A 16,942-nucleotide genomic window follows, 5' to 3' on the forward strand; every position below is an offset into this window, starting at 1 on the left:
AGTGTTCAGCAGGAACAGTAATGATTTGTGTGGGAAATGTTCATTTGTTCAATCAGGTATGAACAAAGCCTCCCAGATTTGAACTGAAGCATTGGATGGTTCACTGATGCAAGCCCCTCTGTTCATTGCATGGGCAAGATTATCAGCTGCTGAGATTAGTGACCACACCAAGGCTGGCTCGAAAGCTGGCTGAACAAGAAAACTGTCTCTCTAGAGGAAAATGCAGAACAATGAAAGTTAAGGCAGAGCACAACATTGGATAATTTTGTAGACAAGTAAGCTTCATATTAGTTCTGATAAAAAAAACACCCAAGACTGGTAAAAACCGCAGCTGGGTTTAAGGTTCTAGTATTAGTGTACACATACTTGGGACTAGGATACCTGAGAGAGCACGTTTTCCCTTACCAACCTGCCCAGTCGTCTGAGGACATGTACTTTGTATATAGGCAGGTTATAAACTGAACAAATAAATAAAGTGTGGATGTGGTATGATAGCCCATTTGCACATGCATACCACTAAGTAGTTGGGAGCACCACACAAAGAATAAAACCCCAAAATGCATGTAAGAAACTAGCTCATGGTTATGGGTGTAGGTGAAGAGCTTGAAGCTTTTAAAGAGCTAGAAGCTTAAAGACCATGCAAAGGCCTCGCAGAAATCCAATCTATAGATTTAAGGAGAGTTAAGGACATAGGTGATATGAGAAGTATCCTAAGAGCAATGTTTTGCAGGAAAAGTGACTGGAAAGATCCCACGGAAGGAAGGAGAAGAAGATCAAAATGTTTTGCTGGCTTCATCTTGCACGAGTTTTATTATACTCATATTTAATTTGACGGTAGAGGAAAGTAACTTAATAATGAAACCTTGTATTTAAGTACTATCCTGGTAGCCATAGGCTACAAGGAATTGTATGCTAGTGAGTGTGTGAGCGAGTGAGTGGGGTGGTAGAGAAGGGACAGAGCCCTTTCTCTGCAGCAAGAGGAAACCATGCAGGTTGCACAGAGAAAGCAATTGGGCTGCCAAAGGGTAAAAGTTCTGTCCTCCACACCCAATATAACAATGCAGTACACTGCTGTAGGAGGGATGGAACTCTTCACAGCAGACCAGCATATATATTTCGTAGAGTAGTAACTTCTAGGGCCTTATTTCCAAGGCTGAGATAGTTCAAATACTGCCTGCCAATTTTGAACTATTTTCAAGTGCTAATAAAAGAAGTTCTCTCTGGCCCTACCTGTTGTTCCGGGGGAGAGGAGGGGAGACTTTACGTTATGAATAATGCAAGATCTTCCCCTCGTTTACACGTAAGGTATGACGGCCTCAAGAAGAGAGGTGTTGCGCCCACCATTTTTTTTAATTCTTAAAGAGGCAGGAGCGGTCCACTGATCCTGTGCAAAGGTAAGTGGGGTTTTTTAAAAAAAATTACCAACTTTCCTGCTCCCCCCACCCTGGCCCCCAATGGGCACAGTGCTCCTGAGGAGTGCTGTGGCTCCCGGCTCTGCGCAAGTAATTGCGTGGAGCCAGGAAAAGCTGTGGAAACGGGCCACACACTCGCAGTCTCGGGCTCAGCCAAAGTGTAGGGCTGCATCCTGGGGCCAGGAAGGGATGATGCCTCCCTGATCCCGGGATCCCCTGTGAACCGCTGGCCTAGCTAAGGCCCCCCTCTCTCTATATATATATGACCAACCTTGAGAGAACCTACTCCCCCTCTCTCTCTGTGTGTGCATGTGGCTGATGCTCATGAATCACCATGTGAATAAACAAAGTCATTGTTGAGGATTTGGGGAATATAGTCCAATGTGTTGCCTAGATTCTGGGAACTGAACACTACTTTCTGCAAAGGCAAAACTGTCATGTATGAAGCAGTTCTGAGAGCTAGCCTTGTCGGCAGTATTTCCAGATGATATCCCAATTTATGTTCAAACACTTGGGAATTGAGAAACTTTGTTACAAATGCAACCATCATTTATCTAGATCATAATGATTTTCTTTTTAATGTCTACAGGATGTGTTTTTGGCCATCCTGGTAGCATCTGGAGATGCATATGTCATATGGCAATGATGGGCAAAATTCAGCTGAATTTTTTCAGTTGAATTTTTGTCCAAATAATTTTTAGAGTGGAAATTGTTTCCATGTGTTAACATGATAACCACACCACTTTAGATGATGGAGAAGGAGAATGCACTGCAAAATAACACATGCACTAGGAAACTGCATGTGGAATGTGCCTTCATGGAGTCATTGAAGCAGTGATTCACAGCAGATATGCAAGGTAGGCACTGCAGGTTAAGAGGAAAACTTCAATGCCAGTGAATGCCTACTGGATACATCTATGCACTTTCTGGAATTCCCTGATATGTCTCTCTATGCCAGATACAGTAACTAAGGCAGCAACCCTAAATGCAAATACTAGAAAGTAAGCCCCATTAAACATAGTAGAAATTACTTAGAAGTAATTGAAATCAACAGAACTTAAATCAGTCATGAGGCTATCCCATTCTGTTGCTTTAAATGAAACATTTTTGCTGAGTGGTCAGTCATAATATTGTGATAGAATCATTGGGAAAAAAATTACTATAGCAAGTGGGTGATTCTTATCCACAAAACTGAAAGCCTAGGCCCTAGAGCAGGGCTGGGCAATTTGTGCCCATCCAGATGTTTTCACTACAACTCCCAGCATACCTCACCATTGACTATGCTGGCTAGTGCTGATGGGAGTTGTAGGCCAAACATCTGGAGGACCATAACTTGCCTACTCCTTCCCTTGAATCTAGGGGCATGCACATTCCAGGGCTTGTGATAATTAATTTTTTACAGATGAGTTCTACAAAAGCAGCTACGTTACTCTTAAAAGCAGAAAATACTGCACACTTTACAGACTGTAAAATAGGACCCAGATAGACATGATGTTAAAAGTGTGAGTGTGAGGGATATTTTGTCAGAATTTCAACACGGGGCAAGGATTAACCTCCTTTAATCAGTGTGCCTCTCTTTTGGCTACTATTTGGAATAATCTTCCACTACCCCGATATGTTAAATACAATCATGACCTTAACACTGTCATGGGCTTGGCCCATGAGCCCTTTAAGGAACATCTTAACTTTTCGTCCCGGGAGGGAGGAGATGGGTTTCTTTGTATCCGAAAGAGAGTAGAAGAGCTGTAAATGCCAAGGACACACTTTTCCGCGGTGCCTAGCACCTGATAACAGCTAACCGGGCTGAAACCGGTGGGAGTACCTTCTGCGTTTGAAAACGTATCCAGCTGCAGCTGGGCAGGCTCCAGGAGTGTTCCCCTCCCTGCAGGTGAGGCTGGGGGCTTCTGAGAGCTTCTGATTGGTTGGGACGGATCAGGCGACTTAGGTGCCCCAAAAGAGATAAAAACTTGGGCACCCACTCAAGGGTTCGCCCTTTTTCCTGTGGGTGTTGGAGTCTGGTGTGTGAGCCAGGAACATCCAGGCCAGCCCGGCTGGATGGCGGAGTTTCGCGTGAAGGAGTTAGTTCGGGTGGCTATTGAGCCGAGTCGAAGTGAGCGACAATTAGGTCAAGTCATAGTGTTAAGTGTTTGTTTGTTTGAGTTTAGGTTTGGGTACTGGGGGCAAGCGACCTGTGCTGAGTTATGGCTGGGGAGTGGTTGGCGGGGAGTGTGTGTGTATTCAATTAAGCTGATTGAGAACGGGGGCGGGAGGGGGAGGTATTAGTCCCTGCTTTCCTGTGTGTGTCTTATCCCTTTGTCTATGTTTTTCCCCCAAACCTCTTAATTGTGTGTTAAATCCTTGTGTGTGGACCCTTAAGGAGAGTGTGTTAAATGTAATAAAGTTGTTTGGTCCCTATATCCAGCCTTGTGTCATTCCTTGAAAACCGAGACTCAAAGGGGTTAAGTTTGGAGGAGCAGAGAGGTGTGTGTTTGAGCCTGGCTGGGCAAACCCTCTCTCTCATCTGGGAACCGCTGAGTTAACCCTCGCGGTTCCTTCACAAACATAATCTGGTAAGTAAACTTTAGGAATGCTGTAGTGAATCTCATATCAGACAACATGACTGCTTTCTCAGAGATTCACAGTGGCCCAGTACATACATTCAGGAGTGGCTGCTGCTTTTTCATAGTTAGGATCCCATGCCAAGGCTATAATATCTGGAAGCTGGAAACATCTGACATTGGCATGGAAATTAACCATATCCACACAACAAGTACAGGGACAGTATTCTTGCAGGGTGGGACTCTGGCCAACAGAAGTGCTAATTCTGCCACAGAGAATACATATGGGCCAGATAAACCCTATGGGAAGAAAGCTGCTACAAGCAAGATTTGATCACGTTGCCATTTTTGCTTCCTGTGCATGATTACAGTGTACTATTGAATTACAGGATGAGCTGGCAGTTACAGAATTGTCTCTTAGTTCATAGGGTCAGACTAGATGACTTTAAGAATTCCCGGCTAGCCCTTGATTGTTCTGAATAGTTTGAACAAAGAACTGAGGTGAGTTTATATCACTTCAGTCTCCCTTTATCTTCTTGATTCTCAGAATTTAGGACATTACAGTTCTATTTTCACTGAGGTTCTTTCAATTATATTATAAAATGGGGAATCAAGAATCCTTGTTAAACCACAAAAATGGTCAATTCATTATATTAATAGCCAGTAAAAATAGAAAAATATTTTCCATTATAAATAGAGGCTGTGTGTTATAGTTCCATATGACCTCCAAATTTGGAACAAATTCAATGGGTAATTCATAAATCTGATAGATCGTATGTCAAGGCTAAAAGTGCAGACAGCTCGTCAAGGATAATACAATTTAATGTAGTGGTTTGGCTGAATACTGAAGTGACAATATTATTTTCTTTTTAAAAGAATTTTAATTAATCCACTCCCATAACCAGGAGCAGAAGATCTGTTATTTCTACCAAAACAAATTTGATCTCCACTGAGACCCACCTAACGTGTAGCTAAATTCACAGTAGGAACAATCAATAGGCTACAGCCAATTGGCTATTTTGCCCACCATCTTCCTTGAAGTATGGAGCAGTTATGTGCTTATTTTACTGTATTTATAAATACCCATGTTACCCTTGCAACAATCCTGTGTGGCTCTGTTTAAATATATTTTTTTAAAAACCCAGTCAATTACTATTGGATCCAGGTTTACTCACAGGCAACTGGACTGGCAGGAGTGAATTTCTCTGTCTCCTCCCCATGGCAGAGAACGTGTCCCACATGATTTTCGGGGATATCCTCTTTCTTACCCCACAGCGTACCCTATTCAGCATAGCCTCTGCTTGCACCACAGATTCCTGTTATACTAATGCTGGACATGCAGGAATGGTGACCCTCATTTGAAGTGAGATGTGGAATGCCACACTGGTAAGTTGCTTTCCCCCTTTTTCTTCTGTTATGCCTAGTATCTCATTTATATTGGGTCAGAGGGAAGTTAGACTGAGAGCTAATTATTTGGCTAAGGTCACCAAGCAAGCCTCATGGCCAACATTTTATCCACTGCAACACACAGTTCACACACCCACACATTCTCTCCCCCATATGTTTGGCCCCAATATATTACTAGTTGTACCAGTATGTAACATGTAACTTTCTTATATTCCAGTTTGATATTAGGAAGGCAAATAAACCACCCATGTTCAATAATGCTAACTTTTCTAGAACTGACACTTTTTGTTTTTGTTTTTAAATAGTCTTTTATTCATTTATTTCCAGCACATTTATTTAAAATTATGAGAGTTGGACTAGCACCATAGCCAGATTAACCATAAGGCTAAGGGGGCTGTGGCCCCCAGCTCATGATCTGAGGGGACCCACTGGCTAGTCCAGCTTCCCAGCTTTCAGATAAATAAAAGAGCAAGTCTCTAGTCCTTATAGAACTCAGGATATGAGAGAAAATGTTAAGGAACATTCCAACATTTTATGAGAAATGGATAGTGATTTTGCTTCATTGTTTTATGAGTAATGAGCTTTCCACCATCTTTTAGTGTGTTTAGCCAATGAGCGAAATCACAGTGATGATCAACAGTTGGCCACAGAGATAAGTGTAGAGTGACCACTTAAATGCAGAATGGGCCCCATTACAGATGGTAAGCCCTGGGGACCATCATGGCCTTCATTCAGCCCTGACTAGCACTTTGAGAAACCACACCACAATATAGTGTGTTTTGAAAGCATTCATTGACCTAGTTTGCATGATGAAACAACCCATAGTTTGTCAGAGTGAGCAGGTATGCTGGCTCCCACCCTCTCACCCACTTCCAGTGCACTAAATAACCCAAGGAGAAAATGTCATGGAGAACAACTTGGGTTCTTTAGTGCACCAGAAGCAGACAAGCAGCTGGAAGCCAACACACTCACATGCTTCCATGTGCTCACAAACAGCTCACGGTTAACAAACAGTGGGCTATTTCTAGAAATGTGTGGATTTTGTGAAATCTGTCCCATGCATGTTTTGTGGGATGTACAGCGTCGTTCATTCTGGCATCCATTCACAGATGGATTGGTTCCCCCCTCCACCACTTTTTGTGGAAAAATATATAAATAATTCCATAAGAAAGTTTGCCAGAATTTACATAATTAACATTACTATGTAATATTTAGCGTATTGTCTCCCTTTTGGCTCAGGAGAAACTTGCATATTTTCTTGCAAATAAATTTTGTGTAAATCTCGGGAAAGTAAAAAAAAAAGATCCCAAAGTCCACGGACTTTGCATAGTTTGGGGAGGCCAGTCTGGTAGCAGATTCTGCAGTTCAGATTTTTAGAAATCCGAACTCATTCGTCCATCTTGAATTTTTCCAGCGTCCCTAGTTGTTTCATTGTGGGTAATTCTATCTGCTTTTCGAAGTTTGACTTAGTAGTGCCATTACAATCTGAAGACTCAATAAACCCCTCTGCAATGCAACTGAAGAGTTAAATTTTAGTAACATGTACTGAATTTTTGTTTCAGAGACTTATGGTTCCAAGGCTCAAAAAAAATAATAATACTTAAAAGCATCTTCAGAATTATGCTTACTAACAGGAAAGTGAAGCATCCTTACTAGGTGCAAATAACATCCTTTTCCAATTGTTTTAGATATTCCCTATGTTGAGGCAAGACTGGATGACGTTAACCCATCCAGTTCCAGACTAGTGGCTGCTAACACTCTCAGAATTGCCACACTCCCAGAGGTAACTGGCTGATTTGGTTCTGAGCTTGCCTTAGTTACATACTTCTCCTTGCCACAACTTCATTCCCAGAGGGATGCAGACAGGGATCCAATATTAATGCAGTAATTTTTTTGGCCTCCATCTTTCACGTTCCTCTCCCCAGACTGACGGTGTTCAGGGTTTAGACAAATTGTGATTCTTGACTTTGACTATGAGGATGGGACATTGTTCACAGTAACACCAATTTAAACAATATAAAAATGCACTTGAAGCTATAAAGCCAGAATGAAATTTCTCTTTCCTAGGCTTTAAAACAGGGAGGACTTATTATCTCTAGTATTTCTAGAATACAAAGGATATACAGTTATGCTGATAAAGGCATCAGGATTCAAAGGAAACCCTAAATTCAGTACTTACAGTTCTTTCAGGTTTCTGAGTGCTCTGACAGAGGTAGGGAATTCATCCAGATTATTGTAATTTAGATCTCTGGATTAAAAACACCAACCAGTTATTAGATATCATGGAATGAATTATATGAATTATATAGTATTTGTTCATATTTTCAAATTTTATCTGCATTATATTTATAGGTCTAATAAATTGCTGCCTGCCTTGTATTTTAAGGTCTATGCATTTATAGAACTTCAGGAACATGATGTGTTTGTGGATATTTCTAATGTCTTCTTCTTCCTTGTTTATTATTATATTCTGTTTAGTGAGTCTATCACCATGAAATAATCACTTCTTTTACTGACCAAACTAGAGTGAAAGCTAAATTCTATTATCCTTAAAATTCATTTCAATGTCTTAAACTGCTCTTAAAGAACCCCCCTGATTGCAATGATATTTTAAAAACAGGTAAACTAAACCAAGAATGCTGTTATAAGTATTGCCACCTGTTGCAGATAAATATCATATACATTAAAACCTTATCAGCAAACTGACAGTTTAATTTAGGTAAAAATATGTCAAAATCGAGAATAATTTAAGAATGTGCAAAAATCACCCACTGATAGATAGTAAAGTACTCCCTTCAAATACCACTGTTATGATTCATTGTCTACTCAAAGGAAAAGTCAAATGAATAATTTAAAGCTTACTTTTATAAAGTCATCATAAATGATCACTCTGAGCTGCATGTTTGGCTTTTTTGTTTTTGCAGAATGTCAGTGAAAACACTGAAAACAAAGCATAACAAATAAAAGGTCAACTCACAAAGTCTCTAGGCTGTGGAGACCATCAAAGCATTTCTTTCCCAGGGAGTAGATTCTATTGTTATGGAGATGCCTGTAGTAGAATGTTAAGAACACAAGTCAAAAAACATACTGCCCACAGAAAACTCCAGGAAAACATTATGATGGTTAATCTAAAGAAAGTTATTTGTTTCCATTCAGGCATGATTATATGCAAGTCAGGTTTTCACGAGAGTATAGATGGGACGGAATGTTTTCTACCTGTCTCTTATCCCTTTGCATGGGGTTTCAGTTAAAACTGCCCAGATAAGAAATTTTTAGTTTCGCTCCCCAAATGCCTACTTGCTCTAGTTCTTACTTTATTTACATCTCTGCCCTTCACATATAACTAATTCCATTATTGCTCCTTATTCTCTTTTCTCTCCTCAGCATTCATTATTTTAGAAGTGTGATATGTTCTAAAAGGTTTTTTTTACAAATCACAAACATAACTAGCATAGTCAGAGTACACAAAGGCCAGTCACGTATATTGCAACTAAGCAGGTTAAGTCTGTAATTTAACAGCCATCTAAAATAATGAGCTTCAGGCTAGCAGCAAAAAAATAAAAAATAAATATAATTTAGGATTATTATTATTATTATTAGCATTTATATACCACCTTATATGCTAAAAGGACAGCAAGGCAGTGTACAACGAGGCTAAATTGAAAAGATGCAACTTTAACCTTTTCTAAAAGCCAAGGGAGGGATCATAGTTCTGGAGGGAATCATAGTTCTGGAGGGAATGCATTCCATCATTTGGGAACCACACAGGAGAAAGCGCTTTCACACATGCCCAACAAACGGGTCTCCGTGGATAATGGTACCCTTAGAAGCCCCTCTCTTGCAGATCTTAATAGGTTCATAGTGAGACAAGCATGAGGAGGTGAGTAACACGTAAGTAACCTTATAAGAATATTCATGTATTCATCATGTATTCATGTATTCATCAACTATATTTTTGTTGTAGTACAGCCTTCCATAGTTGAAACTTACGTCTAACTGGGCTCCAAGGCCTGCACTGTTTTGTACCTGTCAGGTTCACCTGCCTGCTGCTGGATTGTAACTGTGATTATACATCCTTAAGCTAGGGTGACCATATGGAAAGGAGGACAGGGCTCCCGTATCTTTAACAATTGCATAGAAAAGGTTATTTCAGCAGGTGTCATTTGTATATATGGAAAACCTGGTGAAATTCCCTCTTCATACCAACAGTTAAAGCTGCAGGAGCTATACTAGAGGGACCAGATTTAAAAGAGGGCAGGGCACCTGCAGCTTCAAGTGCTGTGATGAAGAGGAAATTTCACTAGGTTCTCTATATATACAAGTGACACCTACTGAAACTCCCTTTTCAATACAACTGTTAAAGCTATAGGAGCCCTGTCCTCCTTTTCATATGGTCACGCTACCTTAAGCTATCCTGAGCCAAAACAGCTCTCCCAGGCTTTGTTGATGTTTTTTCTTTCTTGCCCCCCAACTGGAGGGGTGGGTGGGTTAGAAGTTTTTGTTTTTGTGCAACCATAATATGCAGTTGTTCTTGCATGTGTGTGTGTGTGTGTGTGTGTGTTTATAAGAATCCCAAAGAGAAGTATGCAGTTCTGCAAAAACTGCAGAAAAAAATGTAAAAATGAGAAAAGATACTGAAAGCCAACAAATCACACCCTCCACACCCTAGATGGAAAATAGGCCTGCCTCCCATATTAATTTTTAAGCAATTTCTCCCAAACCTTCATAGCCAAAAGCTAGCATTACATTTACATTTTTATTGACAGTAGGCCCAGTTTTTCTCCCATTGAAGACGGTATCAGATTTCCCTTTGACCTGAAGATTTATATTACTTGCCGCACTAGTAATGATACAGACTAAACTGCAAGGTAACAGAGCATGGGAGTGTAAAGCACTGCCTACTTTCAGACAGGTTTGTGACTAATTGTTAATAAAGAACAATCCTTCCTACACACACAAAAGGAAAATGTTGAGAACAGTTACCATATTTGGGTACATATTATCCAACAGAAAATTATTCTTTCATTTATTTTTTTAAAATAACATCCCAGATCATGATTTTGTATTTTTTGCCCATATCCATCTTAAATGTTAACTTGCACTGAGAAGTAAGATGTTCACACATCTTCGGATGCTCTTCATTCTTGTGATAGCCTCTGATTTGTCTGCCTGATCCAGCTCTTTTTATACCATTGGCTGGTGAAAATAGTTCATCTCCCTGCCAATGGCTTAGCTTCTCTGATGTCACAAAGGAGCTGGGCAAACTTGTGCTACTCAATTGAGTGTAAAAGCAGATTGGGATCACATTAGAATTTCAGCATGTACTGTGTGAGGTAATTGCCAGTATGCCATGAGATTTCAAATGATATTGTGCTGGGGTAGGGTGACCATATTTTGGAAACCAAAAAGGAGGACAACATGGTCGTCCCAAAGGGGGCGTGTCCAGTACCAAGGAGGCGTGCCCACCCGAACATAGCTTTGGTCACATGTCTGATTTTACTGTACACATTTAAGACAAATCTCTTCTACATAACATCTTAATGTTAAAATCACTGAAATAAAGAACAAGTGAGAGATTCAATGTATCTGAAATTAACTTCACTCACTCCTACTTTTGTAGGTTTTGCTGTACTTTGAAGCTTTTGCTGTACTCTGTGTGTTACATTCTCCCCTTCCCTCAAAAATCTTTTCTGACTGTATCTTCACTCATTGCAAGCTGCTGTTGTTGTTAACAGGGTTTGCTACTGCCCCCAGATCTGTTTCAAATTTGGTACGGCTAAAGCTCTACCTAAATCCTTTCATGGTGCAAAGTTTCATCTCTTTATCTTTAAAAATGATGATTTAAAAATAATAATTTTAAAACCTCATTTTAAAAGTGGTTTGGGAGACTGATTTGAAGATACAGATAGGACAGCAGAGATGGGAGGGATTATGGAGACAGAGAGTGTTGAGAAATATGTCAGTAAGAATAAAGGAGAATTATTACAAACTGGTATGGAGGTGGTATTTAACTCCGGTCAGATTAAATAAGATTAATAATCAGCTTTCAGCAGATTGTTGGAGGGGTTGTGGTGAAAAAGGAACGTATTTACATATGTGGTGGGACTGTAAATATGTGCAAAAGTTGTGGAAGATGGTTTTTTATGAGATTGAGCAGATAGTGGGATTTAAAGTAGAAGTCACACCAAGGATTGCACTACTTTCACCGCAAGAAGAACTTAAATGTAATAAAGAAACGAAAGAGCTAATAACGAATCTGTTGACGGCTGTGAGGCTGATGGTAGCCAGGAACTGGAAGATGCAAGGAGACTATTGTATTGAAGAATGGTATAAAGAAGTGTGGGACATTGCTATAAATGATAAATTGACATGTAATATTAAAATGAAAAAAGGTATAGCAAAAACAAATGATTTTGAGGGTATATGGAAAAAGTTCCTGGAGTTTGTATTTTCTAAAGGAAGTGGGAAACCACCAACAGAAGAAACTATGAGTTTTTGGAAACAGGAATGAGATCCCGAGGTGGGGGGAGCACTGTTATGTTTAGTATAAATATGTTTAATAGGCAAAATTTGAATATTTGATATTAAGGTAATTTTATGTTTATGTAACAAGTGTTTTTTTTTATATTCGATGTTTTGTTGTTGTTATATGTTGTTTAATAAAAAAAAACAAAACTCATTTTTAAAAAAATTCCTAAAAAATCAATGGATGAACAGATCTGTTTCAAATTTGGTGTGGCTAAAGCTCTACCTAAATCCTATCATGGTACAAAGTTTCATCTCTTTAACTTTAAAAATGACGATTTTAAAAATAATAATTTTAAAACCTCAATTTTTAAATATTTCCTAAAAAATCAATGGGTGAATGGATCTGTTTCAAATTTGGTGTGGCTAAAGCTCTACCTAAATCCTTTCATGGTGCAAAGTTTCATCTCTTTTTCTTTAAAAATGACAATTTTAAAAATAATAATTTTTAAATTTAAAATTAATAATTTTAAAACCCCCAATTTTTAAAAAATTCTTAAAAAATCAATGGATGAATGGATCTGTTTCAAATTTGGTATGACTAAAGCCCTTCCTAAGAGCTACCATTGTGCCAAGTTTCATGTCTTTATCTTAAAAAATGACGGAGTTATAAGCATTTTTGTTAATTCCCATTAGAGCTGCTCTTTGAAAAAAATCCGGATTTCCCCTCACCATCCCGGATTTGCCATCAAAAGCCCAGCCAAATCCGGTCAAATCCGGTCATATGGTCACCCTATGCTGGGGTAGATTGGTTGAGCTATTCTGGAGCCATATGAATCTAATTAATTAATTAAACAGATTTATAGTAGGGATGTGCATTGCATTTGGCCAAAGCCTAAGTTGAACTGGGCCCTTTCAGACCATTTCTCGTGCTTCCTGAGGTGAAGTAGACATCTCTCAGAAGTGACCAGAACCAAAGGTGTACAAAGCTTCATTTGCAATTTGGCTTTGGAAAGGCCATCATCTTTTGCTTTCATTTCTCTAAGCCCTGATAAGAGGGAAGAGGTAGGTAGGGAATTTGCATGACTAACAGAACCACCTTCTAATCATAGGGTACTAGGGGCTTTTCAATCACTGTGATTTGGGGGATGGCAAGGATGGGACAATGAGATGAACATTTCCCCAGTGTTACCAGACTTCACTATGAAAAAAGCCTTAAACTAGTTTTCAGTCATCACAGATCTCTAGCCCCTGCACCAATCCTTCTGGAATTTTGCAGGTTTCATGCCAGGAGACAACTTAATGATGGTTTGTTTTTTTCATAAATTGCCCAAAAATCCACTGGTAAAGGAAGGGGAAACAATTCACTCACCACCACCACCCAAATTTGAGGACTTGCCTTCCACATAACCAGTCGTGACAAAGCCACTACATCTTAAAATTTGATGTTACCTTTATATCAGAATTAGGCTATAAGCAAAGCTAATTTACCAACAATTTCTTTCATATCTCTTTGCATGGGTGAGAGACGATATGCTATGTCTTTAAATAAAATGAAAGAAGCATGAACATTTACAACCTAACTTCCTCCACTTAAATATTAGCATTCAGTTGGCGTTAACTTATTTTTAGATTTATCAGTCATTTCATGTTTTTGCTACTCCATCTGCTTAAACTACATTGTCTCTCTCATTATTATTTTTTATTAAACAAATTACTTCAAGATGCCAACAGCCCAAAGTTTTGGAAAGAGTTTGTTAACTACGATGTTATATTTTGGAATGCGAGAGAGACTTACAGAACTACTAAACTGGAGAGGTTTCCAAAAGCATAATCTGGAATGTGGTGTATTTTGTTCAGCGCCAGTGTCATTGCCTGAAGTGCTGGCAAACTCCGGAAAGCTTGCACTGGGATTTCTGTCAAAGCGTTGTCATCTAGCCACAGGTGTCTGAGTGAAACCAAGCCGCTGAAACAGTTGGGAGGCACGAAGCTGATATGGTTAGCATCCAGACGTCTAAGAGAAACATAAATTGCAGAATTTAGATGTTGGAAGAAAAAAAATGCAATGTTAAAAGAATGGACTTAATAGGAAAAAAGGTGACAAGTTCCTCTATTTTATAGAGACACCATATTCCATTTTTTTCTGTCTTGTACTTTCTCTTAACTTCTGCTTTCTGCAACACACATGCACACACATATACACCAGTTATTTAATCCACATGAGCACTGAGCACAGGGGTGCTCTGGGGGAAAAGGTATCTGTCTTTTTCGCTGGGACACTTCCCCTCTGGCTGTTTGATTATTATAGCATGTTGCCAGAAGGATGCTCTTTTCTAGACAGCACCTTACCATTGGCACTTAGGGCCTGTTTACACATGCATGTTCATCATTTGATTTCCTTGATGATTTGGGGGTAGGTTGTATAAACCGACTCCACAGAGGTGAAGTTGGTTATCTGCTTTTCTACTGAAGGTACTCAGATTGGCTTAGAGAGCAAGTTCTATTACAGGTGTTGATCAATAATGACTTATCCAAACAAGCTGATCATCACTTTTTATTCAGTCATCATGTATGATCCATCCCTTAAGTAACACACTTGTGGATGTTACAGCTGCACAGACCTATGGGTAGGTGTTCACGTTCTGCCCTAAAGAACAGCAAATAAAGAGTACTGCACTGAAAGCAACCCAAATCATGCACAAATAAAAGTTGGATTCTGCAACCTGAACTTATCAGAGTAAGCGAATTTGATGAGAATCCCTTGCTTAAGACCCCAGTCTTCATATCCCACCACAACAGAGTGCATGCAACTCCATTTGTTCATATTCATTCTTTGGTTTTTTCCAACCCTTCTCTTCTTCCCTCTGTTGTCGCTCCTCTGTGAAAGGTCACACTGTAACTTCCTCAAAAGAAAAACTTTACTTTTTCTGTCCATGTTGTGAAATACCATATTCACTGATGACACTATATATAAATAAAACAATGGGGATGCATATAAAATTTAGGTTTGGTTGTGGATGATCAGCTGTATGACCAATATCAGAGCAACAACAACAAATGCAATTATAACCATTCAGTACTTAGATACGTATATCCTAACATGGCTACCCTCTGGTAACTATTCAATAGCAACAATGAAATGAGTACTTTTTGATACATCGGTATAGATTTATATGTACAAAAATGTAACATGTAATTGGCTTGTGCTGTGTATCAATAACCTATCATTTCATCATAAGGCAATCTACAAAAAAAGGCCTATGTTTTGAACAGGGATGGCCAAATTCAATATGCGGGGTGGGGGGATGGGATCTATTTAAAAAACAGTGGTCCGTGTTTCATGAGCTGTATTTGACTGTACAACTCCATCCCATCTTGGGTAATCAGACTTTTTCAAGTCTTAAAAACAGCTATCAGCTAAAAGCCAACAATAAATACAACACTAAAATGTGGAATAGGACTGGGATTTACAACTTTTGGGGAAACAAATTTGATAAGAAAAGGAATGAAGTGCAAACATTGCCTTACTAAAAACAGGTCTTTTATGAGCCAGATAAGAATTGCTCCATGGGCTTACAACTGGTTATTCCTGGCTCAAGGGCACGTGAGATAAGAATTGTATCTCATGTTGTATGCTCGAAAAGAGCTATAGAAAAGAGAAGTAAATGTGACTTGCAAATGTGATTTAACAAAACTGCAAATCATTTCACTGAATTAACTGTTAAATAGTAAGATGATCCATTCTCTCTGTGTGGTAATGTCCATGTGCAGCTAGGATGGGATTCATGAGTGCAAGAGGGAATTGCTCTGGAGAGAGACTGGATCATCTCTCTCGTTTGTTTTCCAAATCAAAGTTGAAATTTAGGGTCCTTTTTTAGTCAGCTCTTTCTTTTTACATTAACCCAGTATTCTCCCTGAGGTGAATTTAAAGCCAGGAAAGAACTTCTAATTGCAGAGCCAGCAATAGCAAAACAATATAATGTTGCTTTTCTTCAGAATTCTACAGGTTTTAGTCTGATCTCTTCTCAATGCCATGGTACAGGTGCCACCAGTTTATTCTCACAAACAATGCAAACTTTATAGCCAAACCCACAAAAGGTCTGAGTGCAGGCAGACTTTTTGTTATTGCACGGCAGCTGTAATTCCTTGGCACTATTTAGCAGCTGACATAGATTTTTTGGTGGTTTTGAAACAGGATCTGCCATGCTATCTGCAGATCCCACTGCCTTTGCATCCAAACTTTTAGCAGCCATGTGCTACCCTGCACCAGTAATGATGGAACTCCTGCACTTCAGTACCAAATAAAGGCGTAACGACAGGACTAGCCTCTTTGAAGGAATAAGGTTCTGATTCATCATCTACCCTGAATAGTATCATGACTTATTTTTTACCAGATTGAGAAGATGTAATGAATCAGACTGCCCAAGTTAGAGCAGAAGTGGTATTTATTCATTTATTTGACTTTTACCCCATCTTTCTACCAAAAGTGGCACTCACAGCGACATTGTACCAACAAAAGCTTTTACAAACAAAATGCATCAGAAACAATATTTGATATGATTTTACCAAGTGTGGTGGAAACCACACTTTTTAAAAGTACTTAAAACTGAGTACTTGTTTTTAGATTAGCAGTCTCTAAATGGGACAGGAAGATGGTAATTAAACCAAACAGGAATGGAATATCTTTATTAAACCAACTAAAAATTACAAATAAGTGAACTAGCTTTTGAGCTTCACAGAACTCTTCCTCAAACTTGACATTAAACAAACAAACAAACAAACAAACAAACAAGAAAGGCAAAAACAGGAAAAAGGTAGCACTGGGTGAAGACGTTACTGGAAGAATATATACTAGACTGCCTATCTGCAATGATACAGTCTTGAGATGCTGATTCAGTAGCTGTTATCAGACTACTTACATGCAACTGTAGTCAGTTTAAAGTATGCCAAGAAAGGGGAAACAATTTTAAAATATGCTTACATTAAAAGAAAAGAAAAGAGAGCCAGTGTGGTGTAGTGGCTAAAGTGTTGGATTGGGAGTCAGGAGATCTGGGTTCTAGTCTCCACTCTGCCATGCAAACCCACTGGGTGACTTTGGAC

The 16,942-nt window shown here is 39.2% G+C and overlaps 1 protein-coding gene across 1 annotated transcript in view; it reads right to left on the minus strand.

Annotated features, from left to right (window-relative positions):
- Positions 1–16,942, minus strand: part of LGR5 (leucine rich repeat containing G protein-coupled receptor 5) — a 92,669-nt gene that overhangs the window by 24,329 nt on the left and 51,398 nt on the right. Inside the window, exons 5-7 of the mRNA XM_063134994.1 lie at positions 13,641–13,856; positions 8,355–8,426; positions 7,557–7,625 (exon numbers count right to left, since the gene is read on the minus strand). Of these exons, the coding sequence (XP_062991064.1) occupies positions 7,557–7,625; positions 8,355–8,426; positions 13,641–13,856 (357 nt within the window). The remainder of the gene's footprint in view (positions 1–7,556; positions 7,626–8,354; positions 8,427–13,640; positions 13,857–16,942) is intronic.

The sequence above is a fragment of the Elgaria multicarinata genome, chromosome 9 (genome assembly GCF_023053635.1).
Source record: "Elgaria multicarinata webbii isolate HBS135686 ecotype San Diego chromosome 9, rElgMul1.1.pri, whole genome shotgun sequence".
Classification (NCBI taxonomy): Eukaryota; Metazoa; Chordata; class Lepidosauria; order Squamata; family Anguidae; genus Elgaria; species Elgaria multicarinata.